Source organism: Salmo salar, chromosome ssa04, assembly GCF_905237065.1.
Source record: "Salmo salar chromosome ssa04, Ssal_v3.1, whole genome shotgun sequence".
NCBI lineage: Eukaryota > Metazoa > Chordata > Actinopteri > Salmoniformes > Salmonidae > Salmo > Salmo salar.
In genome coordinates, this window is record NC_059445.1 from 41,945,397 (window position 1) to 41,964,212 (window position 18,816).

General features: G+C 43.9%; 1 protein-coding gene across 6 annotated transcripts in view; it reads left to right on the plus strand.

Annotated features, from left to right (window-relative positions):
* Positions 1-18,816, plus strand: part of LOC106603113 (kelch-like protein 13) — a 108,293-nt gene that overhangs the window by 73,336 nt on the left and 16,141 nt on the right. For all 6 annotated transcript variants that reach the window (XM_014196352.2, XM_014196357.2, XM_014196353.2 and 3 more), the window contains 2 exons: positions 10,319-10,515; positions 11,746-12,541. In XM_014196352.2, the coding sequence (XP_014051827.1) occupies positions 10,319-10,515; positions 11,746-12,541 (993 nt within the window). The remainder of the gene's footprint in view (positions 1-10,318; positions 10,516-11,745; positions 12,542-18,816) is intronic.

Consider the following 18,816-nt stretch of genomic DNA (forward strand, 5'->3'; position numbering starts at 1 on the left):
TGTTGCACACAACAAGCTTCCATTCCCCGTCACAAGGGGATTTATGGTTGATTTAACCTTTTACACTCGTGGGAATTGCCCTAAACGTATAGGGCTAAATTGAAATGTTTCTTACAGAAGAAATATGAAAAGTGTATGCATAATCATGGTAGCAATTGAAAGGGACAAAAAACAATTTGCTCAACTTGCCCAATTAGCGGGAGGGATGCGGGAAACTTCTTGTCGCGTGTGGTGGTCAAGTTCAAAACGGCCGTCAGTCAAAACCCATACAGCGCTGTGGAGCGCAGAGCGAGAGCTCTAACGTCATGTATAGCATGTTACTGTACAGCCACTGAGCTCTGACGTCATGTATAGCATGTTACTGTACAGCCACTGCGTTCCAATTTAAGCATTTATTAGTGTCCGATTCTGCAATTTTCAGCCCGTGTACAGGTACGAGTGTGTAAAGTAGGGATGCACGATATATCGGTGAACATATCGGAATCGGACGATATTAGCTAAAAATGGCAACATCGGTATCGGCCCGATGTCTAGTTTAATGCCGATGTTAAAAACCGATGTCAAAGCTACCGTGCATACCTATATATGACGTAATGACGCCACGTAAAATGTTGCGCTACACGTGCAACACAGCATTCCTAACCTAGCCCACAATGTCTGCTGTGTGGATCGAGCAGTCATTTGAAAGAGTAAGAACATTTCAGCGAGACAACATCCGTTAAAACCAAGATAATGGAATTCATTGCCCTTGACAATCAATCGTTCTCTGTCGTGGGTTATGTTGGCTTTCGCTGACTGGTCGAGCACCGGTACACACTACCAAGTGCGCTATTTTTCAGAGGTTGCCCTACCGGAGTTAAACATTAATAGCTTCACGACATACATACTATGGAATGCCGTTTGGGTCTTTGCGTGACAAAAAAGATACAGTAGCACTGTCAAAGCTGTACAAAAAGTCTGCAAACGAGCAAATACCGGCCACGAACAAGGTGTTTACAATACCGCGTTGGTAATAAAGCATAATTTGTTCAACCGCAACTTCTGGCGTAGCTAGCTTTAGCTTGGTACCTAGCTATCACCAATACAACCAGCCTGAAAACAATGACCAGTAGAAACTGCAGTCATTTTCATTATTCTTAGCAATGATTTAGGAATCCTTGTGAGTAAGTATTAGCTAGGTTGCCACTTGTTGTTCGCCTATTGAAATTAAACAGTTCATGAAAATAAACCATTTCAATTAATATATTCAGTTTAAATAACATGTACCCGTGGACTGTTACTCAAAATAAAAACTAAAGCAAGAAATACATAGAGTTAAAAAAATTCGGTTTAACCTCCCATCCCATTCCCCCAACCCCACCCAGGCAACATGTCTCCATCCAACCCCCCCCCCAACTCCCGGAAACCACGTTTTACACCCCATCCCACCCCCATAGTAACTTGGGTTGCTTTTCAGTCATCCAAACCCCCCACCGTCCTGCTAGCCCCCCGACGGCCAAAGAAAACCCTCCACATACAACCCCTCCCTCGTGGGCCTGAAAGCAAAGAAAGTCAAAAATATATTTTTTAAGTATGTGTGTGTGTGTGTATATATATATATATACTCTCTCTCTCTCTCTCTCTCTCTCTCTCTCTGTCAAAAGTTTTATAACACCTACTAATTCAAGGGTTTTCCTTTATTTTTACTATTTTCTACATTGTAGAATAATAGTGAAGACGTCAAAACTATGAAATACACATATGGAATCATGTAGTAACCAAAGAGAGAGATTTGGGCTCCCAGCGAAGTTGCTTCCTCTGTTGAGAAAAGAGGATTTCTTAATATTTTAGAAAGGGCTTAGTCTGGCATGGAGTGGATTTACAATCAGAGGTGTACAGCTCTTTATAGAAGCGGGAGAATCTTTGATTACTATGGTTCTGATTGTAATTCCCCTGTTTCATATTCAATAGTCGCTATGTCAGCTAATTGAACATTACTGCGTATCTTGTTGGCCAATAAACAACTGGGGCAATTACTATGGAAGTAATGGTTGAGTCTAATTTGATGGATGGCAAACTCTGCTCTCTGTCTTATCAATAACTTAAGTTCTGTCTTGACTTTGGAAAGAGTAATAGCTACCTGGTCTGAAGAGTGTTTGTTGAGAACGCAGTTAACATTTCCAATTCAGATATCTGCTTTAATTGTGATTTATTCAACCCAGATGCACTTTTGGTTAATTTTTTTTATTTTATTTAACCTTTATTTAACTAGGCAAGTCATTTAAGAACAAATTCTTATTTACAATGACGGCCTACAACGGCCAAACCCAAACCTAGACGACGCTGGGCCGATTCTGCGCCGCCCTATGGGACTCCCAATCATGGCCGGTTGTGATACAGCCTGGAATCGAACCGGGGTCTGTAGTGACACCAAAACCACACAACCATTTTCCAAGCAAGGAGAGGCGTCACAAAAACCAGAAAGACAGCTAAAATGAATCACTAACCTTTGATCATCTTCATCAGATGACACTCCCAGGACTCAATGTTACAAAATACATGTATGTTTTGTTCGATAAAGTTCATATTTATATCCATAAACCCCATTTTACATTGGCGCGTGATGTTCAGAAAATGTAGTCCCACCAAAACTTCCAGTGAATGAGCACATCAATTTACAAAAATACTCATCATAAACTTTACAACAGTTATTGAAAGAATTATAGATATACTACTCCTTAATGCAACCGCTGTGTCAGATTTTAAAATAGCTTTTCGGCGAAAGCACATTTTGCAATATTCTGAGTACAGCGCTCAGCCATCAAAGCAAGCTATACAGTTAACCGCCAAGTTCTGGAGTCAACTGAACTCAGAATTAGTATTATAAATCTTCCTTTACCTTTGCTGATTTTCGTCGGAATGCACTCCCAGGACTCCCACTTCCACAAGAAATGTTATTTTTGTTCGAAATACTCCATATTTATGTCCAAATACCTCCGTTTTGTTCGCGCGTTCAGGTCACTAATCCAAAGGCATAACGCGAGAGCGCAGAACCAGAGACAAAAAGTCAAATAGTTCCATTACCGTTCATAGAAACATGTCAAACGATGTTTACAATCAATCCTTAGGGTCTTAACCTGTTTGGGATAGGGGGCAGTATTTTCACGGCCGGATAAAAAACGTACCCGATTTAATCTGGTTACCACTCCTACCCAGTAACTAGAATATGCATATACTTATTACATATGGATAGAAAACACCCTAAAGTTTCTAAAACTGTTTGAATTGTGTCTGTGAGTACAACAGAACTCATTTGGCAGGCAAAAAACTGAGAAGGTTTCATGCAGGAAGTGGCCTGTCTGACAAGGTGTCGTTCTTCTTGTCTCTGTTTATTGAAGAGTGAGGATCTTAGCTGTCCCGTGACACTTCCTACGGCTGCCATAGGGTCTCAGAAGGCGGTAAAAAGCTGAATCGTGGCTTTGCAGGCTCTGGCTGAAAAAAAGTAGCGCGTTTGGGTAGTGGCTGGTTACAGTACTGTGAGACTCAGGCTCGTGCCCGCGTCGACCGAAAGCTTTGTTTACTTTCCTCTGTTTAGCTAAATGGACATTCCCGGTCGGAATATTATCGCTTTTTTACGAGAAAAATGGCATAAAAATGGATTTTAAACAGCGGTTGACATGCTTCGAAGTACGGTAATGGAATATTTCGATTTTTTTGTCACGAATTGCGCCATGCGCGCGACCCTGATTTACCATTTCAGATAGTGTCTGGGACGCACGAACAAAACGCCGCTATTCGGATATAACGATGGATTATTTTGGACCAAACCAACATTTGTTATTGAAGTAGCAGTCCTGGGAGTGCATTCTGACGAAGACAACAAAAGGTAATCAAACTTTTATAATAGTAAATCTGATATTGGTGAGTGCTAAACTTGCCGGGTGTCTAAATAGCTAGCCCGTGATGCCTGGGCTATGTACTTAGAATATTGCAAAATGTGCTTTCACCAAAAAGCTATTTTAAAATCGGACATATCGAGTGTATAGAGGAGTTCTGTATCTATAATTCTTAAAATAATTGTTATGCTTTTTGTGAACGTTTATCGTGAGTAATTTAGTAAATTGTTAGCGAATTCCCCGGAAGTTTGCGGGGAATTTGCTAGTTCTGAACGTCACATGCTAATGTAAAAAGCTGGTTTTTGATATAAATATGAACTTGATTGAACAAAACATGCATGTATTGTATAACATAATGTCCTAGGGTTGTCATCTGATGAAGATCAAAGGTTAGTGTTGCATTTAGCTGTCTTCTGGGTTTTTGTGACATTATATGCTAGCTTGAAAAATGGGTGTCTGATTATTTCTGGCTTGGTACTCTGCTGACATAATCTAATGTTTTGCTTTCGTTGTAAAGCCTTTTTGAAATCGGACAGTGTGGTTAGATTAACAAGAGTCTTGTCTTTAAATAGCTGTAAAATAGTAATATGTTTGAGAAATTGAAGTAATAGCATTTCAAAGGTTTTGAAAATCGCGCCACAGGATTCAACTGGCTGTTACGTAGGTGGGACGAATTCGTCCCGCCTAGCCCAGAGAGGTTAAGTTACCTGTAATCTTGATCCAAACATTTCAAACAACTTTCCTAATCCAACTTTAGGTATTTTAAAACGTAAATAATCGATACAATTTAAGACGTGATAAACTGCGTTCAATACCGGATGAAAACAAAGTGAAGCACGTTCCAGGTCGCGCACACAAAACATTAGAGTGCACTAGGCTGGACCCTTCTTCTGAATAGCCGTACTTCTTCATTTCTCTAAAGAAAAACATCAACCAATTTCTAAAGACTGTTGACATCTAGTGGAAGCTATAGGAACTGCAAGCATATTTCTATTAAAACAGGCTTACCATAGAAAACCAATGGAAAACAGATTGACCTGGATGGATTGTGCTCGGGGTTTCGCATGCCAAATCAGTTCTGTTATACTCAGACATTATTCAAACAGTTTTAGAAACTTTAGAGTGTTTTCTATCCAAATCTACAAATTATATGCATATCCTAGCTTCTGGGCCTGAGTAGCAGGCAGTTTACTTTGGGCACACTTTTCATCCAAACGTGAAAATAGTGCCCCCTAGCCTTATTAAGAGGGAAGTGAGGTCACTGTTTAAGCCGGTAATAATATTCTGCTGCAGATGCTGAGCAAAGGCTTTTCACTGCAACCCACAGCCCTCTCTGGTTAAATTATACAATAGTCTCCAGGCTTTGGTGAATACATTTCCTTTACATGCAGCCATAAGGGTAGGTATGTGAAAGCTCAGTGGAATGGTGTCTGTTCATTCCGTTATGGAATGCTATTACATTTTTCTCTGACTGATGCCTTTATATTAAGGACGTAAACAATTCACCGATACACATCGTTCCCTGATTCAAATGTTCATATATATTTTTTATGTACATATTCTTATTCATTCCTTTACACTTGTGTATATAAGATAATTGTTGTGAAATTGTTAGGTTAGATTACTCGTTGGATATTACTGCGTTGTCGGAAGTAGAAGTACAAGCATTTCGCTACACTCGCATTAACTAACATCTGCTAACCATGTGTATGTGACAAATAAAATTTGATTTGATGTTTTAGACACGACTGCATCAGTTCGCGGATCCCAAACTGATCCAAATGTAGCATGCAACGGTCAGAAAATGTATTCAAACGTTACGAATTGCCGATCCACATTTTATTTCTACTCGTATTGCTTTCTTTCTACCTTCTGAAAATATCTCTATTGTGACAACTGATGCGTCCTCTTCTTTAGTGTCAAAATAAGTATGTAACTGTTTTGACAGTCACTGATTCACAAGTCATTTTGCATGCCAAACAACCCTATGGAATATCAGTAGCCTAGTCAAAGTGCGCACTGTGCACAGCTTGGCGCGTTGTTCCTGATTTTGCACATCTGTGCGGCACCTTCAGCATGCTAAAATGGCTTGCATGATACTGGGGTTTTAAAGTTGATGTCATTTGTTAGGTTATTGTTATCTACGGTGCCTTCAAAAAGTATTAATACCCCTTGACTTATTCCACATTTTGTTGTGTTCCAGCCTGAATTCAAAAATAATTAAATTGACACAATACCCCATAATGACAGTGAAAACATGTTTTTAGAAATGTCTGCATATGTATTGAAAATGAAACGGACATAATCAATTTACATAAGTATTCACACCCTTGAGTTCAATACATGCTAGAATCACCTTTGGCAGTGATTGTACCTGTAAGTCTCTAAGAGGTTTCCACACCTGGATTGTTTAGCATTGATTATTTTCAAAATTCTTCAAGCTGTCAAACTGGTTCTTAATCATTGCTAGACAACAATTTTCAGGTCTTGCCACAGATTTTCAAGTAGATTGAAGTCAAAATGGTGACTTGGCCACTCAGGAACATTCAATCAAATCAAAGTTTATTTGTCACGTGCGCCGAATACAACAGGTGAAATGCTTAGTTACAGGCTCTAACCAATAGTGTGAAAAAAAGGTAGGTGTGTGTGTGTGTGTGTGTGTGTGTGTGTGTGTGTGTGTGTGTGTGTGTGTGTGTGTGTGTGTGTGTGTGTGTGTAAAGAAATAAAACAACAGTAAAAAATACATTTGAAAATAAGAGTAGCAAGGCTATATACATACACCGGTTAGTCAGGCTTATTGAGGTAGTATGTAGGTATGGTTAAAGTGACTATGCATATATGATGAACAGAGAGTAGCAGTAGCGTAAAAGGAGGGGTTGGCGGGAGGTGGGACACAATGCAGATAGCCCGGTTAGCCAATGTGCAGGAGCACTGGTTGGTCGGGCCAATTGAGGTAGTATGTACATGTAGGTATGGTTAAAGTGACTATGCATATAAGATAAACAGAGAGTAGCAGCAGCGTAAAAGAGGGGTTGGGGGGGCACACAATGCAAATAGTCTGGGTAACCATTGGTTACCTGTTCAGAAGTCTTATGGCTTGGGGGAAAAAACTGTTGAGAAGCCTTTTTGTCCTAGACTTGGCACTCCGGTACCGCTTGCCATGCGGTAGTAAAGAGAACAGTCTATGACTGGGGTGGCTGGGGTCTTTGACAATTTTTAGGGCCTTCCTCTGACACCGCCTGGTGTAGAGGTCCTGGATGGCAGGAAACTTTGCCCCAGTGATGTATTGGGCCGTACGCACTACCCTCTGAAGTGCCTTGCGGTCAGAGGCCGAGCAATTGCTGTACCAGGCAGTGATGCAACTGGTCAGGATGCTCTCGATGTTGCAGTTGTAGAACCTTTTGAGGATCTCAGGACCCAGAATAGGCTTTGTCGTGCCCTCTTCACGACTGTCTTGGTGTGTTTGGACCATTCTAGTTTGTTTTTGATGTGGACACCAAGGAATTTGAAGCTCTCAACCTGCTCCACTACAGCCCCGTCGATGAGAATGGGGACGTGCTCGGTGCTCCTTTTCCTGTAGTCCACAATCATCTCCTTAGTCTTGGTTACGTTGAGGGACAGGTTGTTATTCTGGCACCTCCCGGCCAGGTCTCTGACCTCCCTATAGGCTGTCTCGTCGTTGTCGGTGATCAGGCCTACCTACCACTGTTGTGTCGTTTGCAAACTTAATGATAGTGTTGGACTCATGCCTGGCCATGCAGGCGTGGGTGAACAGGGAGTGCAGGAGGGGACTGAGCACGCACCCCTGGGGAGCTCCAGTGTTGAGGATCAGTGTGGCAGATGTGTTGCTACCTACCCTGGGGGCGACTCATCAGGAAGTCCAGGATCCAGTTGCAGAGGGAGGTGTTTAGTCCCAGGTTCCTTAGCTTAGTGATGAGCTTTGAGGGTAGTATGGTGTTGAATGCAGAGCTGTAGTCAATGAATAGCATTCTCACATAAGTGTTCCTTTTGTCCAGGTGGGAAAGGGCAGTGTGGAGTGCAATAGAGATTGCATCATCTGTGGATCTGTTTGGGCGGTATGCAAATTGGAGTGGGTCTAGGGTTTCTGCGATAATGGTGTTGATGTAAGCCATTACCAGCCTTTCAAAGCACTTCATGGCGACGGACATGAGTGCTAAGGGTCTGTAGTCATTTAGGCAGGTTGCCTTTGTGTTCTTTGGCACAGGGACTATGGTGGTCTGCTTGAATGAAGCATGTTGGTATTACAGACTCAATCAGGGACATGTTGAAAATGTCAGTGAAGATGCCTGCCAGTTGGTCAGCACATGCCCGGAGCACACGTCCTGGTAATCCGTCTGGCCCCGCAGCCTTGTGTATGTTGACCTGTTTAAACGTCTTACTCACGTCGGCTACGGAGAGCGTGATCACACAGTCGTCCGGAACAGCTGATGCTGTCATGCATGCCTCAGTGTTGCTTGCCTCGAAGCGAGAATAGAAGGGATTTAGCTTGTCTTGTAGGCTCGTGTCACTGGGCAGCTCGCGGCTGTGCTTCCCTTTGTAGTCTGTAATAGTTTGCAAGCCCTGTCACATCCGACGTGCGTTGGAGCCGGTGTAGTATGATTCAATCTTAGCCCTGTATTGACGCTTTGCCTGTTTGATGGTTCGTCGCAGGGCATAGCGGGATTTCTTGTAAGCTTCCGGGTTAGAGTCCCGCACCTTGAAAGCGGCAGCTCTACCCTTTAGCTCAGTGCGAATGTTGCCTGTAATCCATGGCTTCTGGTTGGGGTATGTACATCTTCTTGGTAAGCAACTCCAGTGTAGATTTGACCTTGTGTTTTAGGTTACTGTCCTGCTGAAAGGTGAATTCTCCCAGTGTCTGGTGGAAAGCAGACTGAATCAGGTTTTCCTCTAGGATTTTGCCTGTGCTTAGCTCCTTTCAGTTTATATTTTATCCTGAAAACTCCCCAGTCCTTATCGATTACAAGCATACCCATAACATGATGCAGCCACCACTATGCTTAAAAATATGGAGACTGGTACTCAGTCATGTGATGTATTGGATTTGCCCCAAACATTACACTTTGTATTCAGGACAAAAAGTGAATTGCTTTTCCACAATTTTTGCAGTATTACATTAGTGCCTTGTTGCAAACAGGATGCATTTTTATTCTGTATAGGCTTCCTTCATTTCACTTTGTTAATAAGGTTAGTATTGTGGAGTACCTACAATGTTGTTGATCCATCCTCAGTTTTCGCCTATCACAGTCATTAAACTCTAACTGTTTCAAAGTGAAAAGGAAGCCTGTACAGAATAAAATGCATCCTGTTAGCAACAAGGCAAATCCAATACAACACATGACTGAGTACCAGTCTCCATATATTCAAGCGTAGTGGTGGCTGCATCATGTTATGGGTATGCTTGTAGTTGTTAAGGACATGGTTAAATCCCTGAGCAGTTTCCTTCCTCTCCAGCAACTGAATTAGGAAGGACGCCTGTGTCTTTGTAGTGACTGGGTGTATTGATACACCATCCAAAGTGTAATTAATAACTTCACCATGCTCAAAGGGATATTCAATGTCTGCTTTTTATTTCATTTTTCCCATCTACCAGTAGTTGCCCTTCTTTGCGAGGGTTGTTTTTCAAATTCACTGCTCAACTAATGCAGCTTACAGAGATAATTGTATGTGTGTGGTACAGAGACGAGGTAGTCATTCAAAAATCATGTTAAACACTGTTATTGCACACAGAGTCCATGCAACTTATTGTGACTTGTTAAGCACATTTTTAATCCTGAACTCATTTAGGCTTGCCATAACAAAGGGGTTGAATACTTACTGACTCAAGACATTTCAGCTTTCATTTTTTTATTAATTTGTAAACATTTCAAAAAAACAATTCCACTTTGACATTATGGGGTATAGTGACTAAACATCTACATTTAATAAAGTTTCAATTCAGGCTGTAACACAACAAAATGTGCAAAAAGGCAAGGGGTGTGAGTGCTTTCTGAAGGCACTGTATGCACTGTTAAAAACTGTGCTTTACCGGAATAAAAGTAAGCTACCGGAGACAACTGTCATTTGAATTGTAGGCACCCCAATCTGATAGTGGTAGTGGGGTGGTAGATGCCTAGCCTCCCTTACAGCTCAGATCAGGTGCCTACATAGTATACACCATAGACATACATCATTTAAACACGCACACAGAGAAGTCGGCTCAGACACATCCAGCTCAGAGAGGCCCAGCTCATGAGCTCGAATTTAGAATGGGAAAATGAATGTGTTTATGCAACAAATCAAATCGCACCTAATAATTTTAAACTATAACGTATCGTTCCTGTATCGGAGCCCATGTATCTAGATACGTATCAAATAATCTTGAAAGGGATAGATGCACATCCCTACTTTATGTAATATGTTAAGTCTTTTCTCTCATCACGCAGGTGGAATGAAGGAACAGGATTTAATGTGCATCAAACTTCATGGTGTCAACCGAATAGGCCTGAAGAAGATCATAGACTTCATCTACACGGCCAAGCTGTCTCTCAACATGGAGAACCTGCAGGACACTCTGGAGGCTGCCAGCTTCCTCCAGATCCTCCCTGTGCTCGACTTCTGCAAGGTCTTTCTCATATCTGGGGTAAGGAGCCTAACACAGCCTGCTCATACAGCCTGCTCATACAGCCTGCTCATACAGCCTGCTCATACAGCCTGCTCATACAGCCTGCTCATACAGCCTGCTCATACAGCCTGCTCATACAGCCTGCTCAGCCCCCCCAGAACCAGCCAGGGGAATTATACACAGCAGTTTAAGATGCCCCCGGCTACTGTACTCAACTGCTTACTTTAATGTCTACATGTGGACTTGCATTGGGATGAATGCACTGTCTCAGGTCTAACACTCGTGAACTTTTGTTAGACCTGAGATTTATTATACCTGGTCTAACATGGCTAGTGGCTAGCTTTTCTCATAGGCCAACCTAGCATAATCCACGATGCTGAGGATGACCAGCTGAGCACATAATTATATCCTGTAACAGATTCCATATCAGCCAATTCAATTCTTAGATGTAGTTGGACGTGATCCAACATGTTTTCAGGAAAGCGCCCTTACCAGAAGTCCACTGACACGTTCTGATGATCATAGTAGATCACGTATGGAAATGTGTCTGGCCAAATAGTTCTCGTTGTAGAGTGCCTAGTTCCTGACAATTTACATAACTTGCAGCGTAGGTTTGAATCCCCCGTTGGATGTAAAAACATGTTTTCATTCTAAATATTAATTGGGTTAGTGTGTTGAGAAGGGAAGTACAGTCAACACATTGACAATAAAGATTAAGAATTAATTCAATAAGGAGCAACTTTTCAGTCTTGTCCACAAACACACTGCTATGTCCTAATAATCATATATTGCATATTGTTAGCATAAATGGACGTGTACACCTAAAAAAGGTTTTGGATGCATTTTTATAATCTGCTACTTTGTCACATTTGCCCTATTTCGCTTGTTGGGACCTGCAGTGGAGCTTTTTCTCCTTAAAAAAAAACCTTACCCCGAATTGGTTTCGTGAGGTCCCTAGCAATTTCCCAGACCTAGTATCACTCTGGTGGCCAAGTTGACCAGTTTAACAAATGTGATTGGATGGTGGCTCTGCCGTGTAAGGTCTCTGATAGGTTGATTCTGTTACCAGATAGAATTATGTGCTCCGCTGGTAGTCCTCAGTAACACGGCTAATTGTGCCAGGTTGGCCTTTGAGAAAAGCTAGCTGCTAGCCATTTTAGACCACAGGTAAAAACCATGGGTCTAAGCAAAAGTTTGTGTGTGATTACAAGTGGTTGCTTCTCACTGCTTTCCCTTTCTTGGCTGCAGGTGTCCCTGGATAACTGTGTGGAGGTGGGGCGCATCGCTAACGCATACAATCTCACTGAGGTAGACAAATACGTCAACAACTTCATCCTCAAGAACTTCCCCTCGTTGCTGGGCACGGGGGACTTTGTCAAGCTGCCCTTTGAGCGGCTGGCCTTCGTTCTGTCCAGTAACAGTCTGAAGCACTGCAGCGAGCTGGATCTGTTCAAGGCTGCATGCCGCTGGCTCCGCTATGAGGACGGACGCATGGACCACGCCCCCAAGCTTATGAAGAACATCCGCTTCCCCCTCATGAACCCCCAGGAGCTCATCAACCACGTGCAGACTGTGGACTTTATGCGCACCGACAACACATGCGTCAACCTCCTCTTGGAGGCCAGTAACTACCAGATGATGCCCTACATGCAGCCAGTCATGCAGTCAGAGAGGACGGCCATCCGCTCAGACAGCGGCCACCTGGTCACCCTGGGCGGCGTCCTGCGCCAGCAGCTGGTGGTCAGTAAGGAGCTGCGTCTGTTTGACGAGAAGGCCCACGAGTGGAAGGCGCTGGCGCCCATGGACGCCCCGCGCTACCAGCACGGAATTGCCGTCATCGGAAACTTCCTCTACGTGGTGGGAGGCCAGAGCAACTATGACACCAAAGGCAAGACGGCGGTGGACACGGTGTTCCGGTACGATCCGCGCTACAATAAGTGGATGCAGGTGGCGTGCCTTAACGAGAAACGCACCTTCTTCCACCTCAGCGCTCTCAAAGGACACCTCTATGCCGTGGGCGGCCGCAACGCTGCGGGAGAGCTGGGTGAGTTTAATTAATTACGCACAGCTTATTACTCTGCTTTTAGTCCTGCTCTAATGCTGCAACATACACTACATGGCTAAAAGTATGTGGACAACTGCTGTTCGAACATCTCATTCCAAAATCATGGGCATTAATATGGAAGTGGTCCTCCCTTCGCTGCTGTAACAGCCTCCACACTTCTGGGAAGGCTTTCCACTAGATGTTGGAACATTTCTGCGGGGACTTGCTTCCATTCAGCCAAAAGAGCATTAGTGAGGTTGGGCATTGATGTTGGGCGATTAGGCCTGGCTCACAGTCAGGGTTCCAATTCATCCCAAAGGTGTTTGAGGGAGTTGAGGACAGGGCTTTGTGCAGGCCAGTCAAGTTCTTCCTCACCAATCTCGACAAACCATTTCTGTATGGACCTTGCTTTGTGAATGCTGGGCATTGTCATGCTGAAACAGGAAAGAGCCTTCCCCAAACTGTTGCCACAAAGTTGGAAGCACAGAATCATTTAGCGTTAAGATTTCCCTTCCCTGGAATGAAGGGAAGGGAAGCAATGAAAAACAGCCCCAGACAATTATTCCTCCTCCACCAAACTTTACAGTTGGCACTATACATTCGGGGATGTTGCGTTCTCCTGGCCAGTGGCGGATTTAGGTATAGGCGACATGGGCAGCTGCCCAGGGCGGCATCTTGCCGAGGGCGGCACGGGACACCTGCACAAAAAAATTAGGAATGGTGACATTTGCGCGATCGATTTTCTATTGCTCATTTGCACGTCATGTCACCTTGTGGGACTGTGGGTCAATTAACCTTGTTGGAGTGGGCACCCTGATTCTAGTTTGTGAGCTAGGCAGGCTACTGCCTGGGAAGGTCTCCCACTCAGAAGTACGAGATAAGGAGGAAGGCGGGGGTAGGTTGACCACAGGTCTCCCCACTGGAAGCCCGAGGTAGGGTAGAGTTGGGGGAATCTATCAAATAGCGCACCTCTGTTGTACAGTACTAATGCAATTAGTAAAATCAGTCACACTACGAAATGCTACCAAATAATCCACAGTTAATTTGTAATACTGTGAAGATATAATTTCACAGACATATTGTTGCATTTTTTTCTGGTTTGTGTGAAATCGTTAAGAATAATATAAAAGCAGTCTGCACACCACCAAGGTGAATTGGTTTAGTCTTGACTCTTGGTTGACAGTGTTGGGGGATGAGTAATGTATTGATGCTCGAGTGCCAAATTATTATCTAGTCTTATTTTTTTTGTCTTATTTTTGTATATAAACTCAGCAAACTTATTTTCAGCAAACTTAACATTTGTATGAACATAACAAGATTCAACAACTGAGACATACACTGAACAAGTTCCACAGACATGTGACTAATAGAAGTGGAATAATGTGTCCCTGAACAAAGGGTGGGTCAAAATCAAAAGTAACAGTCAGTATCTGGTGTGGCCACCAGCTGCATTAAGTACTGCAGTGCATCTCCTCCTCATGGACTGCACCATATTTGCCAGTTCTTCCTGTGAGATGTTACCCCACTCTTCCACCAAGGCACCTACAAGTTCCTGGACATTTCTGGGGGGAATGGCCCTAGCCCTCACCCTCTGATCCAACAGGTCCCAGATGTGCTCAATGGGATTGAGATCCAGGCTCTTCGCTGGCCATGGCAGAACACTGACATTCCTGATTGCAGAAAATCACGCATAGAATGAGCGGTATGGCTGGTGGTATTGTCATGCTGGAGGGTCATGTCAGGATGAGCCTGCAGGAAGGGTACCACATGAGGGAGCTGGATGTCTTCCCTGTAACGCACAGCGTTGAGATTGCCTGCAATGACAACAAGATCAGTCCGATGATGCTGTGACACACCGCCCCAGACCATGACGGACCCTCCACCTCTAAATCGATCCCGCTCCAGAGTACAGGCCTCGGTGTAACGCTCATTCCTTTGATAAACGCGAATCCGACCATCACCCCTGGTGAGACAAAACCGTGACCTGTCCTGTCTGGTCCAGCGACGGTGGGTTTGTGCCCATAGGCGACGTTGTTGCCGGGGATGTCTGCCTAACAGGCCCTCGGTCCAGCCTCTCTCAGCCTAATATGGGCCGTCTGAGCACTGATGGAGGGATTGGGCAGTTGTTGTTGCTATCTTGTACCTGTCCCGCAGGTGTGATGTTCGGATGTACCGATCCTGTGCAGCTGTTGTTACACGTGGTCTGCCACTGCAAGGACGATCAGCTGTCTGTCCTGTCTCCCTGTAGCGCTGTCTTAGGCGTCTCACAGTACGGACATTGCAATTTATTGCCCTGGCCACATCTGCAGTCCTCATGCCTCTTTGCAGCATGCCTAAGGCACGTTCACGCAGATGAGCAGGGACCCTGGGCATTTTTCTTTTGGTGTTTTTCATAGTCAGTAGAAAGGCCTCTTTAGTGTCCTAAGTTTTCATAACTGTGACCTTTATTTAACTAGGCAAGTCAGTTAAGAAAAAAATCTTATTTTCAATGACGGCCTAGGAACAATGGGTTTAACTGCCTGTTCAGGGGCAGAACGACAGATTTGTACCTTGTCAGCTCGGGGATTCGAACTTGCAACCTTTCAGTTACTAGTCCAAAGCTCTAACCACTAGGCTACCCAGCCGCCCCAATTGTTTATGGTTCATAGAACAAGCATGGGAAACAGTGTTTAAACTCTTTACAATGAAGATCTGTGAAGTTATTTGGATTTTTACGAATTATCTTTGAAAGACAGGGTTCTGAAAAAGGTATGTTTCCTTTTTGCTGAGTTTATTTTTGTATTTAAATAGTTTTATGTGTTATGATTATTTATTTGTGGTGTTCCAAATGTCTGAATAAAAATTACAGTTAGTGCAGAATGGTGCTTTTTTGGGGGGGTCGCTGAAGGGGGGGGTTCGCCCAGGGAGCCATACAAGCTAGAACTGCCACTGCTCCTGGCATCCACCCAACCCAGATTCGTCCGTCGGACTGCCAGATGGTGAAGCGTGATTCATCACTACAGAGAAGGCGTTTCCACTGCTCCGGAGTCCAATGGCGGCAAGCTTTACACCACTCCAGTCAACACTTGGCATTGTGCATTGTGATCTTAGACTTATGTGCGGCTGCTCATCCATGGAAACACGCTTTAGCACTCGGCGGTCCCGTTCTGTGAGCTTGTGTGGCCTACCTGAGCCATTGTTGCTCCTAGATGTTTCCACTTCACAATAACAGCACTTACAGTTGACCAGGGCAGTTCTAGCAGGGCAGAAATTTGACAAACTGACTTGTTGAAAGGTGGTATCCTATGACAGTGCCACATTGAAAGTCACTGAGCTCTTCAATAAGCCCATTCTTCTGGCAATTTTTGTCTATGGAGATTGCATGGCTGTGTGCTAGATTGTATACACCTGTCAGCAACGGTTGTGGCTGAAATAGCCATATCCACTAATTTGTAGGCGTGTCCACATACTTTTGTATAGGTATCTGGGTATGTTCGGAAAGGACATTTCATGGGAAATGGTCAAAGGCAAGCACAAGGTGCACACTGTAACAATGTAGCATTGTATCAGCATAGATGCCAACCAATTCACAGCGTAATGGTGTAGCACAGGTGCACATATAGCATGGCTGTGTGATTATGATTATAGCCCTGAACCAGAGTGTAGTATGAGATGAGGGAGGACCAGCTGCAGCCAGACCCTGTGAACAACAGCAGCAGACGCAACAACAGGGAGAGGAGAGGAGAAAGGAGGTGGTCAGAGCCAGGGAGACGGCCAAGTGGAATGTTTGTAAGTAGTATTCCAGAACACTGAGCTGATGTCAGTGCCCAGCCCAGCACCTAGTCAGCACCTAATTGCAGAGTGCAGACCACAGAGTGGTGCCACCCTCTAATTGTAGAGCCCATGGGGCAGGCTGGCCAGGTCATGCTATCCGTTCTTGTCCTCTGGGCTCTGGTCTATAATTACCACAGTGGGCGAGGCTTCTCATGGTCATGGCCCTCCTGTGTGTGTGTATGTGCACTAGTTCACTCTGAATGGGTAGAACTCACCCATGCCCCATTTCCTTGAGGATTTACACCGGTGCTTTACCAAAAATCCTCAGAGTTTAGTGTGTCCACCTCCACGGCCTGGCTCCTGGGACTCACTGTGTCATAGCCTCAGTGGACCTGCTCTGACTTGGCGTCAAAGTAAGACCGCTGGGGCTTTTTGGTAGAACCTGACCGATTTTATCGGTTAACCTACTTTTAGGGTTGCACTTACATAACAATGACTAACTGTGAACACGGGTTTACGTCTTCGATGGTTAACATCTCACAAAGCAACAGTTTTGATTATGCAGAGGTTGTTGATTCTGCTCTTCACAAGTCCTCAGTGTCTACCTATGAAACACTCATTTCCCAGGGGTGTGTACTAGTGAAAAGCAGCACCAGTGTCCTGTGCTGGTCACTGCCTGTTATCCTCGGGAAGCCAGTCTGGCACTCAGACATTCTATCAATTGTTTCAGACGCAGCCCAGATTTCAGCCTTTTGTACATCCTTATGATGTAACCATGCGGAGGAGGGAGGGTTTTGAAACCTTGATTTGCGACAGGTTCTGTCATCTTATTTGAAAAGATTTAAAGAACATGAAAGGCTCCCCTCGGTCAGTGTTGTGACACACACAAACAGATGTGTTAAACCTAAGTTATGATGGATGACATGGTTATATTTGCAGGTTTACGGGCCAACCATCCTGTATATACCTCTATGGCCACTCTCCATAACTTTCCATGTGGAAGCTTGTCATATTAATCCAATCTACTAGGACAACCAGAGTACAAACATTGGAGGAACAATGATAGCACTGCTATCTCTGTTTCAATAATGTAGGAAGCTCTTGTAAATATAGCAGCATGCAACCAAAGCTCTTGAGCACTCATTTGCATTTATACCTTAAAGCACCAAGCACTCTGGAGACGAGTGCAAATGTACTTGGTAGCGAGACAGACCTATTATTTAATTTATTAGATTTGGATATTTTTCAGAATGCATTCTTGCAAATCATCAGTTATTGTTTAGTGGGGGATAGAGAAAGAACAGAAGACTAATTACTGTTGTTCTAATGAATCACTAATGCCTGCTGCTGCGATTGTAGTCTCCCAGTAAAATTTCTTAAAATATATTTATTCTTAGAATGATTTGGACTGTTAATAAGGCCTAGGTTGCCTCCCCTTTGACAAGTTCTCATATCAAATATCTGTGACGTGAGAACGATGAAACGTGATGTAGGTCTAATGTGAGTGTGAACGCTGTGGCCCTACGTTAGTGATGCTTTGAATTGGAGTACATCCATTTGGTTCACTGGGACTTCTATGTCAGAGCTGTAGCCAGAGCTCTTTCTATTTGGGCCTGGATTAGACCCAAAGTAAGCCCATATTGAGTCTCAGCCAGGAATTTGTCTATTTGTGCCAAAATGGTGCTGATTTGACTCTTGGGATCTGTTTACTCTCACATTCAGCACACAAAGCACATCAGTAAAGAGAGTGGAGGGTCCAGGAAGATCCTCTTGACTATGATATAATCAGAGCATTATGAGATCACCTATGGAGACCTGTGTTTGTCTTAGACCTGGGGCCCTCACGAAAGATGGGCCATTTCCCACAGGCAGGAACACACTCACTAACTGGGCCAACCGATCAATACTGCGAGGTCAGGGTTATTGCATGTTGTGACCAAGAAATAGGAGGATTGAGTGTTTGACCTCATCGCCTGGACAGCCCAGTTTCTCCTTTAGGCTACATGATGATATCCTACTTCTAACTGACATATGGAGACTCCTCTACCAGTCTTCCTGTGTGCCAGCCAGCTTGAGAAATCAGCTTTGCACTCTGTCTGGAAACTTGATTGGACAAATCTTTTTCTGACCTAACAAATCACTGCATAATTGAGTGCCCAGACGGTGTAGAGTGAACATCCCAGTCTGGCCCTCAGGCTAGCCTACACCACCACTGAATAATTTTAAGTGCCTTTTGCCCCCAATTTTAAGTGCTGAGGCGGTGTGCCCTAATAGGAAGTTTGCTGTGTGCTGCTCACCCTGCACTATCAGCTAAAACATAAATATCACTGTCATGTCTACTTCTGATAAGCTGCTCAGTAATACAATCAAAACAGTCAACCATCCCAGAAAAGTGTTAAAAATAGCCTGACTGATCTCTGAAGCTCACTTAGATAATATCGTTGATGATATAGTGGTAGCTATTGTCGTGTCTTTGGCATCATTAAAACTGAAGACATATTTATAAAATAACTCTCTAATTA